This window comes from Narcine bancroftii, chromosome 3, assembly GCF_036971445.1.
Source record: "Narcine bancroftii isolate sNarBan1 chromosome 3, sNarBan1.hap1, whole genome shotgun sequence".
NCBI lineage: Eukaryota > Metazoa > Chordata > Chondrichthyes > Torpediniformes > Narcinidae > Narcine > Narcine bancroftii.
This window is the reverse complement of record NC_091471.1, coordinates 177,643,846-177,665,900: the sequence shown is the minus strand read 5'-3', so window position 1 is coordinate 177,665,900 and position 22,055 is coordinate 177,643,846. Positions and strand designations below refer to the sequence as shown.

Below are 22,055 nucleotides of genomic sequence, written 5' to 3'. Positions count from 1 at the left end.
ATGCAATCCAATCAGATCACATATCTTAGCATTTATTTCCAAGTTTTCAGAGAATTTTAAGAATAAGTGTTGAATCTGTGTTGGTGAAGTATTAAAAATATGGTGTATGATTTGAGAAAGTTACTAATCATATTTTAAAGGCCACTTCCAACTCCCAGCACCATGAACATTTAAAAGTGATAAACCTTTAAAGTCTTAAAGTCTTTCAAATTAACTTGCTTACATTTAGTTAATCATAGAAGAGGACATTAGGTCATGAACTCACCATCATAATGCTATGGAACTTACTAAATTTGTATTGGCAATCAATTTAAATAGTCAAGGCAATACTAACTGCAAGATGATGTTTTCTGCTGAATGTACTAAAGGCATTTCAGCTTAAAATCCTGATGGGGGCACCTGGAGTAAGTCTTTCCAATTTTCTGTATTTAAACTATATATTTTGGTTATTGTAATCAAACATAAATTTGCGATACATTAATCAACATATTCCTATTGTTTAATATTGATTTGTTATAGATCAAACTTTATAAACTACAGTCTAATACTACATGCATCATAGGTTTTATCTGTTGTCATGAGATTGTGCAAGCCCTTCAGACTCAGTTTAGAGGGCCCCTTGCAACATTCAAAGATGCATTTTATTCAAAACAAATGCGCAATTTTTTCGACATTAATTGTACCATCAATTCAATATGTTCTCTTACAATGCCACATCACTCATGTTTCCTCTTCAAACAGCTCTCCTGAAAATGTTGAGCATCTTTTTATTTCAAAAATATACACTCATCAGAAAATATCTACTCTGAATATAATTACCATAGTGCACATCTTTCATCGCATTCATTCTGCTGTCAAATAAATACATACACCAATAAAGCATCAATGCTGCTCCTATTTCCTCTTCAACCAATACACCCACTGTATTAGAATCTGTTACATAGGACTCAGCCCCTCAGTGGCAGAACACTAGTTTTACTCCTTTCCTTCAAAATTTTTGTGGTAGATGTGCAGAGCTTCAGTGCACTTCTCAACACAATACTACACCTTGAAATGCACCATTATATTACAGACATCTACTTACACTGGAAGACCAACAAGTTTTGGCTTGACCAAAGTGCACCCTTCTCAGAATTGACAACTCTCTAGCAGTGGAGAAACCAATAGGCTTTAAATTCTCAAGAACATAGCATATTCCTTACTGTTCTGTTATCCTGGACTGAGTTGCAGGGGGCTATGGAACCGTCATCTTTATACAAGAGCCTGTGGGGAGGGTCCAGAGGTACAACCAGCCAATAGGTATGCTTTACTAATGTCATGGGCCCAGATGACCCTAAAACCCAGGAGCAATAGAAATTCGCCAAGACAAATGGTTACTTAAACAAAAGTTGTTTTTAATCATCTTTAAACATGAAAACAGGATCAAACTTTAACTTATCACTATTAACTTACTTTGCCTAACTTTACCTTCTTCTAACTCAAAGCGCATGTGTATGTAATGTGTGTGTGTGTGTGAAGTTCAGAAAAGTTCTTTGATTCACAGTCCAATATCACTTCTCACTCCTCCAAGTTCATTGGTATCAGGCAGTTCTTACACTGTGCACAGAATTATAACATTTATGAATCTTCACCAGGCTTTGGTGCTTGAAAGGTAAATGGTTACAACTCAGGAAGGTTCTTGTCTGTTTTTAGAGAAATATTTTGCTCATTGGACACAAACTGATTCCTTCCGATCAGCCGAAGAAATTTTCCTCATCAAGGTTTTCCAGATGATAACCTCTTTTCTGTTTCCCTTACTTCAAATGAAACATTATACAGCCAGCCATTTCCTCTTATATGGACCACAAGGGCTTTGACCAGGCTTAACTAAGAACTTACAACCCACCTTCAAAATAGGTTTTTTCCACAAGCTTGCAAGCTTGTCCTGTTCTAGTCCCAGCTGCTGCTGCTGAACTGGAGAACTTAATTCTCTCTCTCACTCAGGAGATGATTGTGGAGAAACCAATAGGCTTTAAATTCTCCCCTCTGAGAACAGCAAACTGCACTCAGACTGTGGCACCAGACCCAATCTTCTGAGTTCATTCATCTGTTGCTTTCCAAAACAATAATCAATTACTCCTGGACTATCTGGCTTGAGCAGAGCTCCAGCATTTTAAATGAGATCTGTTTTGAAGTGTTTGTATCTGTATATGACCTAACTAAAAACCCCACAATTTATCTTTCAAAAGCATATCTATATACAATATAAAATATAACATAATCAGTCACACCAGATAATTATACATTATAATGGTTTACCACACTATTTGCCTTATTATTGTTTGTGAAACCTGTTGTGTGCAAATTGGGTACAGGTAGTCCCCAGGTTGCGAATGAGATCTGTTCCTACATCTGTCTTTAAGTTGAATTTGTAGGTAAGTTGGAATAGGTACATACAGTTCTTATTTAGCAGACTTACTCTTTGGAGGCATGGTTAATAAGAGAAAAATTTAAGCCGTACAAAGTTAAACACTCAACACCTGACTTAAAATGGTGGACGTCATTCTCCTTCCTTAAGCCAATGAACCGCTAAAGCCACGTATAGTCTGTTTGCAAGTATGAGTTGTCCGTAAGTTGGATGTTCTTAACCTGGGGACTTACTGTATTGTGTTTCTCAAAAGACAATGATGACCTGCTCCTCAAAGGGTCCTTTAAAATGCTTTGCAATGTTCCAAGGTTGTGATAATACCAGTTAAGAAGTCTTTGCTTTCATGGAAGCAAATCAATGCTTTGAATTTGCTTTATTTGCATTAATTGTGACAATTATACAATTCTAATTATTTTTGCCAAAGAAAGTAATACAATACTAGCCTTATTATAAAACTATCTGATAGTGGAAAAAAGTTAATTATTATTTGATAAGTTTATAAAATCCCAACATGTACCTTATTATCATTCCTTAGTTATTCTGAAAATACACCTGTGTTATATCTCTTCTGCTGTACTCACATTGTTCTAACTTGTGTTGAGTTCTGAATGAATATAATAGGTCTTTACATTGAGATTCAATTCTAATATTCTGAAAAGCTAAATTTTCTCAAAAGTAAAATATAAATCTTATAATATTTTTGTAGCAACCCTGTTCTAACTCGCTTTTTCTGCCTTTCAAAGCTATTCATTAGGGATTGATTTGTCAACTGAATTAGTAACACTAAAATAAATAAAGTGACAACCCAAAAAGTAACATGACCGGTGATAAGGTTCCCAGAAATGAAATATGTATACAGTCTGCAATTTCAGTACATCCCTAAATGTTTCCAAACGAATGTCATTTTTAGTGTTCAATCAGTGGGCATTACTATTATGTTCATTACATGTTGCTTCACTCATTCTGACTAAACATTTTATATACAATATATATTATGAATAGTAGAAAGGAGATAGGAATTTAAATGTATGTAGGGTGTACACCAATCAAAATCTAATGTAAGCCAAATTTTAAAAACGATCACAAATAACCATTGGGTCGCGAAGTCACCTCCACATGAAGAATATGGGGGAAAAAAAGAAATTTTCCTTGACTCCACTTATTCATAAAAGTACTCACTTCCAGAGTGATCAGTGGTACCAGATGCCAGTTTTTGGCTTTCTGTGTTTAGTTACTCCTTGATGCTTCAGCATTTTTGCCATTGGATTGGGAATATGGTGTAACAGAGACCAGATGGTCATGTTTCCAGATAGTATGATATCAGACATTGTTAATAAAAGGTAAATAACCTTGTGGCTAAAGTTGGATGCAACATTGGTTCTAACATTTTCATATATCCTGAAGACAACATGAACATTTTTTTTAAATTGTGAAGGCTAAATAAGTAGATAGAAAATGTCAACATTCCATAAATGTGAAAAATATATGTTCATCTCAGGTTTCAAACATAGCCCATTCATGGGTCAAATAATTAGATCAATAACGCCTGCGTTCAAAGGAAGTTTTCAAAGTGATTGTAATATTTTGATAAGGTATTCTGCAGTAAGCAATTGTTGGTTCATCACTGTGTAAGCTAAGATTTAAATCTATCTCCTTCACCTTAAAAATGTGCATTTTTATACATCTTTTCACTAAACCTATAAAACCATACTGACAACAAAATTATAATGAACTGTAACTACGGTGTTTGGTAATGCAGGGCTGAAAATTTGCATGGAGTTAGCTCTCAACATCAAGTCTATGATTTAACAAGATGATCTGTTTTAAATGGACATATTTTGGACGAATTTAAAGCAGGCCATCCGTATAACCCCTACTCTTCTTCAAAGGAATGCATTGATATATTTTATGTCCGTATAAAAGAACAGACAGGGTGAAACATAGCACCTTCACAAGCTTGGTATTTTCACAGAGCTGCATTGCAGTCCCAACCAATGTTTTTTTTGGCTCAAACCTTTCGACTGGAAATCAAACCCAGAACCTTCTGGCTCAGAATTAAAAATCTCACCAACTGGGGTGCAGCTGGACACAACGAATGATTTACTGCAGGCAGCAAATGAAGGGACTGTGTCATTGTCTAGTCTAGAAAGTCATTGTATCAGAAACGAACTACAGTCTGCCATCTCAGTGCCTCCCGAAATGCTTCAAAAACGAATGGCATGGCTTTTGGAAATGACCTCTCTGTTTGAAAAAAAACCATCGTTGGCTCAGGTGCCTTGCCGTTTGGTGTGGGCGATCAGCTCTCTCCATTCATCACGGTGGAGAGATTTAAAAAAAATCAGCAGGTGAGACTGCATCTGTGGCAAGAGATGTTGCACTGTTCGCCTCGTCACAGACTCGCCTTCTCCCACTGCTCAACTTGTCGAGTTCCCTCAGTTTATTTTGATGGAGACGAGAGTGTATTTTCATCATAACATGTTGAATATCACTTTAGATTTACTGCCATCTGCAGTATTTTCTTAAGGCATGGGAAATTCACCAGATAGCACAAGGACGAGGACTTATTTCTTCTTGGGTTGTTATCTCCCCAGTTTCCATGGTCATGACCTTCCAAACATCCCACTGTTTTCAGTCCGTGTGGATCAATTGAACTGCTGGGATGGAGCAGAGATTCGGCTGAGACCACCTCCCAAACCATCTAGCCAAGGAGCCTGGGTCTCCCAAAACACTGGGCTCGAAGTACGTGAGTATCATCGCAGGAACTGCCGCGGAAACAGACACAGGTTCGCAGTGGAACGGCGAATATTCCAGGAAAGATCACGGGGTTTTTTTTGGGATCCAACAGGTGTTCTGCAACTCAACTTTTCTCCTTCTAGTCAAGTTCTTGAGAGACTGCGACCAGCCAACGTACCTTCATTGATATTTTGAAGACGATGACAACCACCGCACCCTTTCGGTCGCAATGCACTTTCAATCTGGTAACATTGACAAATTCTCGACTCCGAGCCTGACGAATCGTTACCTGCTTCGTGTTTTCTGATTGGGTCCATGGAAGCTCCTGAGTGGGGCAGCGCCTCGTTCGCCCCGGTGCGATTGGCTGCCATTGGTGTCAATCAGGAGAGCTCCATTCATGGCTGAGACAAGTCGATCAGCCAACAGATGATTAAGGAGGGTCGCTGTGGGGTGTGACCGAGTGTTGGCTCTCGTCTTCGGTGTGGGCACCGCAGGGCGAAATCGCAGCCATGAGAAGTAAGCAGTCGCCCCAGGCTACACACGGGGTGGATGAGCGTGACGTGAGGGGAGTTGGTCACTCCGGCCACCCGAAATACACGTTGAATTGATGCCCTGTTGGTGATTTTGTCTCTGTAGGAGTCGGAGGCGATGGGAACGATGTTCAGTGGTGCTTTACCCAAGTGAAAGGTACCTCGGACCTTGATATATCTGAAGGTAGGATGTGAATTTGTCATCCTCCGTTGTATGGTGCGAATAGTATGTGTTGTAAACATACCCAGCCCTGTTGAATTTCAGGTTCTGCAGTCTTTCCACACATTTGGTGTCTTGTACATTTATTTCTCTCCTGCATTTCAAATGTGCAGCTGAGAATACGCGTGTGCGGACGCTTAAATCAATTGACTCGTGAAATGGAATGTAAGTGCTTAAATATCAATTTGATATGTTTGGACTGGCATTTGTCTCTCTGTAAATAACCCCCAAGGATTTTGTTGGATGGACTCGGTGCTGAAGAACATGTATTCTTTCAGTTTGTTTATGGAAAGTGGGGGGGGGGGGGGAGTGGAAGGAAAGACAGGGGGGGGGGGAGTGGAAGGAAAGACAGGGGGGGGGAGTGGAAGGAAAGACAGGGGGGGAGTGGAAGGAAAGACAGGGGGGGGAGTGGAAGGAAAGACAGGGGGGGGAGTGGAAGGAAAGACAGGGGGGGGGAGTGGAAGGAAAGACAAGGGGGGGAGTGGAAGGAAAGACAAGGGGGGAGAGTGGAAGGAAAGACAAGGGGGGGGAGTGGAAGGAAAGACAAGGGGGGGGGAGTGGAAGGAAAGACAAGGGGGGGGGAGTGGAAGGAAAGACAAGGGGGGGGGAGTGGAAGGAAAGACAAGGGGGGGGAGTGGAAGGAAAGACAAGGGGGGGGAGTGGAAGGAAAGACAAGGGGGGGAGTGGAAGGAAAGACAAGGGGGGGGGAGTGGAAGGAAAGACAAGGGGGGGGAGTGGAAGGAAAGACAAGGGGGGGGAGTGGAAGGAAAGACAAGGGGGGGAGTGGAAGGAAAGACAAGGGGGGGGAGTGGAAGGAAAGACAAGGGGGGGGGAGTGGAAGGAAAGACAAGGGGGGGGGAGTGGAAGGAAAGACAAGGGGGGGGGAGTGGAAGGAAAGACAAGGGGGGGGGAGTGGAAGGAAAGACAAGGGGGGGGGAGTGGAAGGAAAGACAAGGGGGGGGAGTGGAAGGAAAGACAAGGGGGGGGGAGTGGAAGGAAAGACAAGGGGGGGGGAGTGGAAGGAAAGACAAGGGGGGGGGAGTGGAAGGAAAGACAAGGGGGGGGAGTGGAAGGAAAGACAAGGGGGGGGGAGTGGAAGGAAAGACAAGGGGGGGGGAGTGGAAGGAAAGACAAGGGGGGGGGAGTGGAAGGAAAGACAAGGGGGGGGGAGTGGAAGGAAAGACAAGGTGTGTCAATAGTTTGCTGTTTTCTGTGTCTTCTAATTCAATCAGGCAATTAACTCTACCGTATCAGGTTCTCAAAACCTGAGTGGTGGGCACCCAGAAATTCAAATGTGTTCAATATCTTTGGTAAAGATGGGTGTGAAAATTCATCATTCAAATTGTTTCAGGTCAGGTGAGTCAACCAAGTACTATTCAACCACATTGAATGGTGAAACTTGATATTTTTTAAACTGTTTTTCTCATAAACCCATTAAAATGGGATTTGTGCTTTTCGAAGCCTCATTCATTGGAAATGCCTGTATTATTTGATTAGATTTGATTTTTAAATAAAAATTGTCTTCCTGTTGCTTTGCCTCAAACCTCCCATCAATGGCTTAAACTTGCCACCTTTTGGTTTTCCCTGCTCTTATCTTGTGTGTTCTGAAGCTTTCCGCATCCGTAAAGCTGCTTGTTTGGCAAGCTCAGGCTTCTGCCACTTGAATGTACTCCTCGGGCATTGCTGATTTTGGGCAATTGAAGAATGGAGCAGCCTATGATTTTATAGGTTTATTGAAAAGATGTATTAAAAAATGCACATTTTTAACATGTAGGATATAGATTTAAATCTTGGCTTATACAGTTATTAACCAACAATTTATCTCATCGATAAATGCTATAAACTCCAATTTAATGCTGCATGTAATCTAAAGAATTTTACATTTGTTTGTTAATAATTCAAAATGTTGCCTCCTTGATTTGTGAAAGGATAATTGAATTTACAATATGAATAACATTGAAGTCATATGGAACACTTTAATGGATGAGAAATGGAAGCTTGGTCTCAGAAATTCAAGTATTTTGATGCCAAATGTGTTGCTTTTAATAAAAACAAATTTGAAATCTCGAGGAATGCTGCCCCAGAGGTCCAGATCGTTGGAGATATGAATCCCAATGGCAGAGAGCCAAGAGGCCAGATTCAGAAGGAATGGAGGGGTAGAGACTGTATGTAGACCGATGAAATTTAGTTTAATTGGCATTACATTGGTAGAGACCTTATAAGCCAGTTGCTGTACTGTTTTATAAATAAAGGAATTTGAGTAGAATGTTGTGGTAATATAATAGACATCACATTGGTATATGTGGAGTTGCTCTTGACCAGTAAATGCACATGTTTGGATGTAGCAACACATGAGATTGGCTTCATAAAAGCTTTAAGATAGAGGAGGCCAGGAAAAGCACATTGCACAGATGAATTGTGAATTAAAAAAAAAATAAAATCTTGAATGAGATGATCAGTAAAAGCTGAAGTGGGATTGACGATGGCTGTTTTTATTGAGATGGGCACAAATGGACTTGAGGGCAGGAGCTCATTTAAGATGCTAAAGAAGATATCATTTATAATAGCTATTTAAATTTTGCATTGTGGTAAAAATGAAGTGGTTCATGTATACTGCAAGAAAGATGAACATGAATTGGGAAATCAATTAAATGTTCAAGGGCTGAAGAGAGAAGGAGGAGGTTAGCAGATGGACTGTTTGTTGCAAGGATGTGGGTGTCGGGTATGCTTTTTAAGAAGAAGGTGATAGCTTTGGGGGGAAAAAAGGAATGGTTCAAAATATCAGCAAGCTTCGTGCTCCAGAGGATGTTGGATAGATATAACTTCAATGGGATTGAAGAAGTAGGAGTGTGTTACAAGGAATGGATAAACTTGGACAAAGCATAAAGAGAGAAGTGAGGAATTATTTGATGGTTCATTTCAAGAGTAGAGTCTGTTGTAGAGCTGAAAGGCAATTGTTGAACTGAAGGGCTTGATGTCCAAGAGCTCCAACAGCTTGTCACTGCAGTTTCTCTGATATTCCCTTTGGCATCTGCAATTTAAAATCAACTTTTAATTCTCTTTCCCAGTTCTAATGAAGGGCCATCAGCCTGAAATGTTAATTCACTTGATCAACATGATTTGCTCAATGTTTTGAATGTTTTGTTTTTATTTCAGCTTTCCATCATCTGCCATATTGTTGATTTAAGAATTGATCATTTAATCCTTCATGTCTGCTATACCGTTTATTTGCTTGAGTATTCTTTACTGTCCCAACCTCATAATTCCTTGATTTCTTAAATACAGGTATTTAAATGTCTACATTGAATACATGTAGCAAGTGATCCTCTAATCCCCCTTGGATAGAGAATTCTGAAGATTCTGTGCCATCTGGGTGAAGCAACTTCTTCACATTTGAATTGATAACTCTTGCTATTTGTCCCTTGGTACTGGGGACCCCAGGGAGGGGAGATGTTATCCCTCTTTTTTAAACCTTGTCAAGCACTGAGAATTTTACAATTCATGATTACAAAAAGCTTGAGTCCAGATTGCTTGATCTACCTCCATGGAATGCAAACACCACCACCATAGAATCACCATCCTAGAAGGATGGGGGGGGGGGGGAAGAGGAGGAGGGGTCTCCTCAAATAATACTGAGAATGAAAGGGATATATTTTGATTGCATGTTGAGAAGATGCTTCTAGTTGAGGGAGAGTCAGAATAAAAAGCCATCTGAGAAATTTCTTCAGTCAGAAAGTAGTGAATTTGTTGCCCCAAACAGTTGTGCAGGCCAAGTCATTAGGTATATTTAAAGCAGTTGTTGATTAGTAAGGGTATTGAAGGTTATGGGGAAGGCAGGAGAACGAGGTTGAAAGAAAGATGCATCATCATTGCAAAGCAGCGTGATTGGATAAATGGCCAATTATCATTGCTCTTTAATCTTATGGACTTGACTTGAGCTTACTTTGCATGGACCAATTATGTGTTCAGATTATTATCAAAATCAGAATTTATTGTCATGAAATTTAGTGTTTTTGGGCTGCATCGTAGTGTAAACGTACATATAATCATCTTGCAACATTACTATAAAAATATAATAACTATAATAATGCACGAAAGGTAAGGCCGTGTCTTTAGTTCATTGATTATTCAGGAATCTGATGGCAGTGGGGAAGAAGCTGTCCTTGTGCTGCTAAGTGCTCATCTTTCGGCTCCTGTACCCCTTTCCCCTCCAATGGCAACAGAGTGAAGAAGGCATGGCCTGGGTGGTGGGGGTCTTTGAGGATAGAGACTGCTTTTTTAAGACACCCACCTTGTGTAGATATCCTCGATGGAGTGAAGTTTGTTGCCTGTGATTTTTTTTTTCTTTTGCAGGCTGAATTAACAACCCTCTGAAGTTTATTCTTGTCCTGAGAGTTGGTGCCTCCATACCAGGCAGTGATGCAACCACCCAGAATGCTCTCCACGGTACACCTGTAGACATTTACGAAAGTCTTCGGTGACATACCAAACCTCAGGCACCTCAAAGTATAGCCATTGGCAAGCTGCCTTTGATTGCATCACCGTAGAGGCTCCAGGACAGATCCTCAGATGTTGACACCCATGAATTTGAAGTTCTTGACCCTCTCCATTACTGAACCCTTGATGAGGACTGGGTTGTGCTCCCCTGACTTCCTCCTGAAGTCCACAATCCTCTCCTTGGTTTTGCTGACATTGAGCACAAGGTTGTTGTTGTTACACCATTCAAGGAACTGATCTATCTCCCTCCTGCACACTACCTCATTGCAGTTTGTGATTCTGCTGACAACTGTGGTGTCATTGTAAGCTTGAAGATAGCATTGGAATTGTGCCTTGTCACACATTTGTAGGTGTACAATGAGTGCAGCAGTGGGTGCATCCTTGGGGTGAGCCTGTGAGGAGGAGATGTTGTTTCTAATTTGTACTGACTGTGGTCTTCCAATGAGGAAAGTCAAGGATCCAGTTACAGAGTGAGGTACAGAGGCCTAGAGTTTGTAGCTTCTTGACCAATCTTTGGCTTGGCTTCGCGGACGAAGATTTATGGAGGGGGTAAAAAGTCCACGTCAGCTGCAGGCTCGTTTGTGGCTGACAAGTCCGATGCGGGACAGGCAGACACGATTGCAGCGGTTGCAAGGGAAAATTGGTTGGTTGGGGTTGGGTGTTGGGTTTTTCCTCCTTTGCCTTTTGTCAGTGAGGTAAGGTATTGATGTCACTGCAATCAAGATGTTAATGCCAAGGCTTGCATCAAGTAATCATCTCAAAATAAAGTTAAATAGGAATGTGCAAACACTGTGATGCTGAAGTGCTAGAGGACCTCAGGAGGGCACGTGACCTAGGTTTCTCCAGCACATGCATCTCAAAATAAAGTTCTGGACTTGTACAAAGTGATTAGTTCATCTGGAAGCTGATTTTTTTCCTGAAAAATTTATTCACATATGCATTGAAATTTGTACATAATTTTTCATGTTCAAAAACATTAAAAGTTAATACATAGTGGTTTTTTCTTTGGAAAAAAAAATTATTTCCACTCCATCCTTCTTTCCCCTACCCACCCAACCAACAACCCGATTATATAGGAAAAAAGGAACATCTGGATATTATTTAAGTTTAAAAACTTACTAAAACTATCAAATAAAATCCAGCATATCTTAATTTTAGGAGTCGGAAGATTGAGGTTGGCCGATTACAAGCTAATTCCTCCAATTTGAAAATTGTGGTTTCCAAATCTTTTGGAAAAATCTTAAATTTATTACGTAAATTATGTAATCTTTTTAAGTGGTATAAAACTACCTATTTCTGTATGTCATCTACTCATTCCCAAATACGCATCTAACTTCCAAGTTACTGCCATACGTTTTCTAGCTAGTGCTAAGGCTATTTTAATAAATTCTTTTTGATAGTTATTTAATTTCAATTTTGTGTCAAAAATATTTCCAAGTTTATATTTATATTTAAAAAAAAAACAAAATTTGGATCATGAGGAAACTTAACTTTTTTAACTCTTTCCAAAAATAAACCAATTCTATCCAAAAGGATCTTAATTTTGAACATTCCAACGTAGAATGTGGGGGAAAAAAAGTACCTATTTCTTTATTAGAAAAATTAGAATTTAATCCATTTAATTTCTGTGGAGTAGGATATAGTTGATATTTTAATAAAATTATATTGTACCATTCTGTATGGGACATTAATTGTATTAGTCATACTATCCTGACAACATTCTAACCAGGTTTCCTCTTGAATATCTTTTTAAATCTTTCTCCCACCTTTGTCTTGACTTTTGAACTCCTGGTTTTTACATTCCTTTTTGTAAAATTGTACACATAATTGAAATAAACTTTTTAATATTTATATCTTTGATTATTTCTTCCAAATTACTTTGTTCAGGTAATATGAAATTTGGACCCAAATTATCTCAAATGAAAGCTGGTATATTTTGATGAAATTTGGTATGCAAAAAGACTGTAGAGGTTTGGAGCTGGCATCCATTCAAGATGTTGATGGTGAGATTTTTGTGAGCTGTGGAATCTGATATTGGGTGGGGGGGGGGGGGAGGGGAGGAATGCTTCAATGCAACAATGATCTTGCTGAAAGATGGAAGAAATACAAGGAGATGAAAAACCCACGAGTTCCTGCCTTCTTGAAGGAAGGGCAAAGACAATGATATTTATTTCCTCAATTATCTTTTTCGAGCTGGTCACTTTTTTAGAAACCATATTTGTTCTTCAAACTGACTAATGTCCATGGATGCTGTTGTAACCAGAGTTAATTGCCAACTATCCAAGCATCAAAATGTTCTTCTGTGCGCACAGATGGAGATGGACTGTACATAGCCTGTGAATGTAATGGAGATAATGAACTCTTGAGTTGCATTCCCTTCTTTCTCTGAATCCTCAGCACAAATGTTATAGCTCTTTAAATATAACATTTCTCTGGTGATCAATATACAAATGTACTTCCCTGGATTATGTTCTTAATGTTGTCTTGTGCTCATAGTCTTTAGTGCATTAACTGCTCTTTCATCATGTACAGATGTGCTTGCAAGATATTCTAGCTGTCACTGGTAATCAAAAAAAGTCTGTTTTTAAAAAAAGAAATTGCCTGTACTTTTTAATGCTAAACCTCTGAATTTTAAACTTCACAGACCTAGTCTGATGTTAAGAGTTGACAATTGATTTATATGCCCATTAAATGGCGTGGTTTTTACAGATGCCTTCCTTCCCAGCAATGAGTATGACATCCAAACACTCCCACCTAATCTTGCGTTGTTGATGTATGTACTCCAATAAGATACTAGATTTGGAGGTCATTTGGTGATTTGGACAGCATGGGCATGAGCCTTTACTGTGCTGTATGTCTAAATTTAAAATATTTATAAGCATTAATAGAATGTTTGATTATTCTCCATTAACAATGTGTAATGGATTCAACTTAATTGTTGACTACAGTATGATTGCAACAAATAGGGTGGCTTGATACAATTGGAGTGGAACTGCAGTAATTTCTGTTTGTCTATTTATAGTCTTTGAGAGGTTTGTGTATGTGTCACATTTAATGTAATTTTTTTGTCTGCTCATCTCTTACAGCTCCAGTAGGGATTGTTTTTCATGTTTGAACCATAAATGCTTCACTAAATGTTCGGGGGGGGGGGGGGGGAAGAAGGGGAGTAGAATATATTTTGTTTGTGGGCAATGCATTAAGCTAACTGCAGGATGATGCAGTTGGGGAGGAGCAGTAGATAAACTAATTTGCATCTTTGTCCGCATTCCATAAACCTGCATCTTTTTCCCCATTCCATAAACCTTCATCAAGGAAGAATATCACTGGTCTTTCTGCCATGCAGAGGGTGTGTAATGACTGACTGGGCAACTTTTCTTTTTCAAAAAATATTGGTTGTCCAATTTATTTTAAATGGGTGATGATCCTGATTTGGTCACCATCTTGTCAAAGACCCAAATGTTGCAAGTGTAAAATCTCATTAAGATGGGCCATTTGTTGCAAAGCTTTTCTTAAATCAATGATTAAAAACAAGATTAACTTGAATTTGGCCAGATTTGATCATGTGGATTTGACAGAAATTGTGTTTGAACTGACAATTCATACTATTTAATGCTACTATTTCAAGATTATTCACCATGTAAAAGAGAATGATCTGCAAAGTGCATATGCAACACAATGGAGGAAACAATGTACAGATAAAATCTGGAAATGCTCAGCAGGTCTGCAATGTTTTGGGGAGAAATGAAACAGTAATTTCATTGGATCTGTGGTAAGGATGGTTCACAAATGGGCTCTTGAGTGCTGTGTAATTCAACCTTGAGACCAGTTTGTGTTGCAGTTTCAACTGCAAATATCCTAAAACTTCAGCTTGCTATTAAGCTGGCAGTTACCTGTAGAGGAACAACCACAAATATCTTGACTCGAAGCAAGGTGAAGTCCACAATTTTTGAATTCGCTTGCCATGTTGAGTTTTTTTTCAGTTCTTGCTGCTTTTTGCCACCATGGGTTTGGGTAAATATTTGTAGTTTGTTCACTGAAAACCTGCATTTTAGAGCCTGTTAACAGTATTTGGCTTCTGCTGTCACTACACCCCCACAATAACTATATTTTGTTGTTAATGTCTTGGTTTTTTTTTGTAATACAAATAATGATAGAGTCGAAGTGGGGTTTATTTCAGCCCACAAGTCAATTCCACCATTGACTGACAGCCCTGGAGCACCCAGAGGGTAAACCAAACACATGGGGAGAATGCACAAACTCCTTAGAGACAGTGTTGGAATGAACTCCAGTCGCTGACGCTGTAATAGTGTTGCACTAATAGTATTATTCAACACAATTTTGTATATTGCTTTTTAAACACTGAAGCTTTAAAACTTTTTAGTTTGCAAACTCTGCACTTGGCACTGGAGGTCTGAATTAAACTGGAACAGAGGGAAAAATCTCTATTACCTGCACCACAGCTCCTTCCACCTCTTTTTCCAGGTTTCGAAGACCATTAAGGAGATTCCATCAAATGCCTTGGTTCGATTTTTGGTCAGACGCTGGCCAGAGATCCTCAAGTTAGTGTGAGTGTTGCCTTTTTCTTTCCAAGGAGGCTTGAACACTTGATTGAAGCTTTTCCTCTGCTATCCTGGTTCTCTCTTGCCATGATGGGAATCTGCTTTCAGGAATTTTGTATTGGCCTGCCCATGAGTGCTGACTTCAGATTTATTTTGTCAGAGTACATGCATAACATACAAACCTGATCCTTTTTTCTTGCGGGTGAGGCCAAATTACCACCTAAAGGTAGTCCAAAAAAAACTGTACTCAATATACACATTTAAACAAATACAGAAATATAAATAAATTGAGCAATGCAGGGAGAAAAAAGTTAATAATGTGTAAAAGTAAGAGTCCTTGGATGAGTTTGTTGAGGAGTCTGATAGTAGAGGGGTAGCAGCTGTTCTTGAACCTGGTGGTGTGAGTCTTGTGGCACCTGTACCTCTTTCCTGATGGCAGCAGCAAGAACAGAGCGTGTGCTGGGTGATATGTATCCTTGATGCTCGCTGCTGCTCTCTGACGGCAGGGTTCCTGTAGACACACTCAATAGTAGGGAAGGTTTTGCCTGTGATGTCCTGGGCTGTGTCCACCACCTTTTGCAGGGCTTTGTGCTTGAGGCTACTGGTGTTCCCATACCAGACAATGATGCAGCCAGTCAGCACGCTTTCTGCCACACATCTGTAGAAATTTGTCAGGGTTTCTGATATGTCAAACCTCTGAACTCCTGAGAAAGTAAAGATGCTGACATGCTTTCTTCATGATGCCATTAATGTGTTGGGTCCAGGAAAGGTCCTCTGAGATGGAAACTCCCAAAAACTTAAATTTTCTTTGCCTCTTATTTCCCCAATGATTACTGTATCGTACACTTCTAATTTTCCATTCCTGAAGTCCATAATCAGCTCTTGGTTTTTGTGACCTTGATTGTGAGGTTGTTGTTAGTACACCACTCAACCAAGTTTTCAATCTCTCTCTTGTATGCTGAGAGTCTCGGAGGGTTAGTGTGAGCAGGTCCTTTGGTCGTTCAGCATTCTCACTGCCCGTGGGAAGAAGCTGTTCCTCGGCCTGGTAGTACTGGCTCTGATACTCCTGTACCTCTTTCCCGATGGGAGCAGCTGAAAGATGTTGTGTGGGGTGGGAGGGGTCCACCACAATTTTGTGCACCCTCTTCAGACAACAATCCCAGTGGATCACATTGATTGGGGTGGGGAGGGGGGAGGGATTTTTTTTCAACTCTCTACTGTGGTATTGTCAGCAAATTTGTAGATGGTGTTGTTGTCATACCGTCATAGATGTATTGTGAATTAAGCAGCAGGCTAAGAATGCAGCCCTGTGGTGCTCCAATACCGATGGCGGTTGTGGACTGAGATGTACATGGAGCTTCTGATTGTTTTGGCTAATGAGAACATGCTACATTATTTATCCTGTTTATTAACTTTAGATTGGTGACCAGAGGCTTGAGGTGTCTGCTTTTGGTGATGCACTGCTTATGAATATGCATGCAGGAGGGCAGGTATCACTGCTGTCCAGTAGATCATGAGGTTTAGGCCAAGAGTGAGGTTGTGTCAGTGTCCTTTTCCCCAAACGACTAATATCTGTACTGGTTTATTCATCAATGTCTTTGCCAAGAGATCTGGGAGATATCCATGACAAGATTCTGGGAAAACTTGTGTGTATTATCTATCTGCATCTGGTGTTGTGTAGGAAAGGGCATGCTAGTCTTTAGTAAAGGTCCCATTATTGTCACGTAATAGAATGTTACATACATGAAATTCTTTAACTTTGTCTGCCGAAAGGAAGGCAAAGAGTTGCCACTTTTCATAGAAATGAAGCCCCAGCAAGGAACAAACTCACAACTCCTGGTTTACAAGACCAGAGCTCTAACCACTGAGCTATAGGAGCCTCATAAGTCCAATGACCTCTGTGCATTCACCTATTCTCCAGCAATTCTATTGGGGGTGAAAAATAAGTTCGTATTCTAGATTGTGGAGTGAAGATAAGAGAATAGATTTACAATCATTTTAGAGTAGCCTCACTCCAGCTGAAAGTTTGTTGGAACTGTGCTGCAATATTGCAATGAGAGATTTGAGGAGCTGCTATGAATTGTTTGTTCTAAATAATTCAAAGTATTTTGGAAAAAATGAAACAATATCAGGATCAAATGGCCAAATGCAACTTCCTGAAAATGTAGCACACTAATACTGTAAAATCAATTGTAACCTTATTTGATAAACAAAGATGCTTTACTAAAGCATAATGATGGTGCTTGGAAATGCTATCACCAAGGTAATTCATAAGCAGAAATCCTTCAGATGCCTATTTGTAAAGTGGTATTCATCAAGAGGTGATTAAAACATTGGTTAGGTTAAAAATGGCATATTCTTGCAGGATTGGGTGTCTTCTTTACAAAGAAAATCTGATGATTGACAAGTTTCCAATAAAGATTTGATATAAAGGATGAGCAGATACAATTCTTTTTTTATCTTCATGAAAACAGAGTCAAAGTGTTTGAAAATGATCATGAAATGGGACTTAGAATGATAACAAATTTATGAATAGTATTGGGCTTCTTGCTGGCTGTTGATGGAGTAGCAGCTCTTTGAAGTTGCTTCAATTTATAGTGTTGTTTCCAACCTTTTTAAATCCTTATTCTTAAACTCCACATAGCTATATTTAAATGGGTTAATGACTGTAACTGTGTCTAATATGGCTACAGGAGTAAATCTATGAGAAAATAAGTTTGTTCCTGTTTCTTTGGGGTCAATCATGGATTTACTTTCACAACATAAAAAAAGAATCCTCTGATGAATTACAATTCAGAATTAAATTTAAGCAGATGGATGTGAAACTTAGAAGAATCTGAGAAGTATATTCAAGAACTTGGGAGAATGTAAGTGCATTCAAGACAATGAAGAACTCACAAATGCTTTGGATGGAAGAATGGATGCTATGCAAAAGCCCTGTAAAAACTTGTATCAAAGACAAATAATCTCTGCGTTAATTTTTCCATTAATTTTGAAAACAGAAGCAGAAGTAATAACTTGTTAATTCTCGGCTTAGAAGAGTCAACAGAGGGTGGCCAGCCTACTAAACTTTTTGCAAGTTTTCTGGCTGAATTGTTTGGATCTGCAGTTCTGCCGACTCTCCCTGCGATTGATCGTACACATAAATTGTTGATTCCGAAACCAGCTCCCATTTAGAGGCCTTGTTCAGTTATAGTCTGCTTTCATGAAGTTCAAACTAAGGAGCTTTTACTATATGAAGCTTGTCACAAAGGAAGAATTGATTACAAAGGTCAGAAGATTGGAGTCTTGAAGACTACTCATCTGAGGTTATGAGTGAACGTGTTAAATACAAAAAGATTGTCAGAATGCTACAATAATTGTTTAAAGCCTGCTCTGCTTTTTTCAGCGCACCTTCATATCACACTGAAGGAAAATTCTAAGAGGTTTCTTACTGTTGAAGGAGCCCAGACATTCTTGGAAGAATTACTGCCATCCACTTTTTCTTCTTTTGAGTAACTGTTTATCTCATTCTATGTAGCTGATTTACTACTTGAAAATTTTAATTTTTAATTAATACATGAAGGTTTACATGAGTTAATTCCTTAATGTTTATACATTTTGATCAGTTTGCTTTTGATATTTAAATCATTTAGCTTATAAAATGTTAAGCTTTTTGATTCTGAATTAACTATTTGAATTAATATTTTAATATTAGCGTTCTCTTTACAGCAACTTCAAGGATTTTTTTCTCTTAATTGACAATGTATTTTATTATGGAAACAGAATAGCTACGTCAACTTCTGTTCTTGGCATTAACTGCACGAGCTTTCTGTCGTGCTTGGAGCACCTTCAAGATTTCATTATAATGTTGGAGTTTTTCCGACAAATGTTGTGGTATGGTTAATTTAAGGCCTTTTTATGGTGCCACCCTATATTAAAACCAGCTCAAGGGAAAAAAAGGTGAATTTACCTTTTATGCTGACAGTTGAGAATGCTGATCTGGCATTTCCTTTATGGAGAGCAGCGTCGAGAGCTGTCTTCCAGAGCTGAGGGAGGCGGGGGCAAGTGGCACTACCGTGATGGGTGCAAACATGCACACCAGCAAGTGGAAAAATTAATAGACATTCCCTCCCACCCAAAAGAACAAAATACTTGAGAGACAAATGGTGGTGCTGTTGCCCTGTATCTGTGCTTTAAAATTTACACTTGGATCCTCATGGAGGAGGTGGAGTGATGACACTCCACCTTTAAGTGTACCCCCCTAGGTGGATGGAAGCTGGAATGTATTCTAGCAGTCCATCTGCCTATGGACTTGTTATTGAGATAAGTACAGCGATGTCTTTACCTTCACCTTTTTGTTTTTCCCTCTACAAGAAGGCCTTTAGTTAGCTGTGTGTTGGTCTGTCTTTTGGTTGGCTTTCTGGTTTGAGTGGAGGGAAGGGTGTTAATATTTTGAAGTTGTTTTGGCTTGGTATAATTACACTGGTTTTCAGTTACTTCACTTTTGATGCTTGATTAGTTTGTTTGATATAAGTTCACACTTTGTTAGATTCTTATTCTTTAAAGCATTAAAATGGATCAAATAATTCAGTTACTTAGTAATAATGTCAAAGGGTTGAATCATCCTGTAAAACAAAATTTGCATTTTGCTTTTTTAAAAAGGTCCCAATTATAGTTTTGTAAGTGATAAAATGTTTTAGAAGATGGAATGGACTCATTTTCACTCATAATTTCAGGCCAAATCCTAAGGAGTATCGATGATTTAAAAAAAAAATAGACCATACAATTCCTTTTGTTCAACGTTGTCTCGGGCACAAATTATCACTTTATTATTGTGACAGGGAAATTGTATAATAGTGGAATTTGCTAATGTTTATGACCCTGAATTTTTTGAACTTCTTTTTCACTTTTGCCTGATGAGTCTTTATTCATTAGTGATGGGGAGAGACTTTAACTGTTGACTAGACCCAGTTTTAGATCGATCGTATCCTAAGCCAGTCACTTTGAATAAATTGGATTTTTTCATTCAATTTTTTAAATGAAAATGTGATATTATTCATGTCTGGTGTTTATTTTATTATCTAGAAGATGGGGAATATTTATTTGAGTTCATCTTACTATCATTTATTGATAGTCAAATGATCCCATTAATTTGTTGTTGTGAATACAAAAATGGTCACTTCCGGCCATATTCCTGTGTTACTATCTTTAAACTTTCATGGTCTTCCCTCAAATAAATAAACATTAAGATTTAACTTCAACCCTGCTATCTGATAAGGAATTTTTAAAATTCTTTGAGGAACAAAGTACTCTTTATTTTGGAAAAACACTGGAAGAGGCTTCCAGTATTGTTGTTTGGGATACTTTTAAGGCTCTTGTGAGGGGACAAATAATCTCTCATACTGCAAGCATTAGGAAAAAGGTTCACCAAGAGAAAACTGATTGAGCTAATTGTCATGATAATAAATATGTATGAGATATACCGGAAGTCACGTGGTATGAGAGAGAGATAAGAACACAAGCAAGAGAACAAAGGAAACGGGAGAATAAAAGACACTAAGAAGTTTACCTGATAAACTTGTATTTAATGTTTTATTAACTTCACATTTCGGGCCACAAATGTGACATTGGCGACGAGGATGGGATAAGCTTGAAGAAAATTAAAGACTAAACAAGATTACAGAGGTTTACAGACAACTTCAAGGTGATAAGAATTTTCTCTGTGACTCGGTACTTTTGGGGCTGGAATATTTCCTCATGGCTGGGGCAGACGGTGACTTTCTAACACATAGTGGAATTGCTCATTTTGACCCGACTGGTGATGCAAGCACTGTAAGTGTGAAGTGGAAGGCATGGCTGGAAGAATTTGAATCCTACGCCGATAGTCGTGGCCTATTTCTAGATACTGGTACAGTTGAACAAAAAGCGCAGAGGAGGGCGTTACTTCTTTTCACTGCAGGACCCTCAGTTCGGGAAACGTTTAAGACACTTTTGAATACTGGAAGAAAGGATGAGTACCAGAAAGCGGTAGATGCATTAAATGCACACTATGTAGTGACACCGAATGCTACATTTCAACGCCATTTGTTTCGGAGAACGAGACAAGAAGATGGCCAGACAATTGCTCAGTACGTGACGAGACTACGCCAGCTAGCTGTTGGATGCAATTACATGCCAGCTGATTTGGACAACCAATTATTGGATCAAGTCGTACAGCACTGCAGATCAGATAAACTCAGAAGACGTCTACTGGAAAGAGGGAGTGAGTTGGAACTCACCGATGCTTTAACCATTGCTGCTGCATTAGAGGCTGTTGAAGGGCAATTTCATACCATGACCCTGAAAGACAACTCAAACCAGCAAAATTAAGAGGCTCTCACATCGCCATAATCAGCCAAGATATACATCGACACAGGACGTGGAGTGTTATCGATGTGGAAACCGAGGTCACTTTGGAAAAGACCCATATTGCCCGGCCAAAGGCAAAGTTTGCAGAAAGTGTGGAGGTAAGGACCACTTTGCAAAGAAGTGCAAAAGCAAGTCCAATGCAGACCAGAAGAGGAAGAGTACAACTTCCAAAGGCAAAGCCTGGGGGAAAGGAAAGTATCCTGGAAAGAAAGATACCATTCGCCAGATAGACGGTGATGATGATGATACCCAGGAGGAACAGAGTTGTTACGAATTTACGTTGAAATCATGAGAAAGTCCCAGTGATCATTGGTGGAGTGACAGTTCAGGTCATTGTAGACTCAGGCAGTGACAGTAATGTGATTGATCGACATTTATGGGAGAAGTTGAAAAGGAAAAAGATCATCTGTACCTCAAAGAAGTGTTCCAAGAAACTGTATCCATACACAGCAACCAAGCCATTGCAGACCATTGGATGTTTTACTGCAACTGTTGAAGCTGGAGATAAGTACACCGAAGCAGAGTTTATGGTCATAGAAGAGAGGGGAGAACCATTGCTGAGTAGAAGCACAGCGCAAGACCTGGCAATACTTCATATTGGAGCTTGTGTCAATTCAATTCAGTCATATGAGGATATGAAGCAAGAATTCCCCGCAGTCTTCCAAGGAGTAGGAAAGCCGAAAGGTCGACAATTGAAGCTAGCGGTAGATGAAACGGTC

The 22,055-nt window shown here is 39.3% G+C and overlaps 1 protein-coding gene across 1 annotated transcript in view; it reads left to right on the top strand.

Annotated features, from left to right (window-relative positions):
* Positions 1–5,520: 5,520 nt before the first annotated feature.
* Positions 5,521–22,055, top strand: part of LOC138757891 (serine/threonine-protein phosphatase 2A 55 kDa regulatory subunit B gamma isoform) — a 351,812-nt gene continuing 335,277 nt past the window's right edge. The window contains exons 1-2 of the mRNA XM_069925969.1: positions 5,521–5,656; positions 5,777–5,854. Coding sequence (XP_069782070.1) covers positions 5,650–5,656; positions 5,777–5,854 — 85 coding nt within the window. The 5' untranslated portion in view covers positions 5,521–5,649. The remainder of the gene's footprint in view (positions 5,657–5,776; positions 5,855–22,055) is intronic.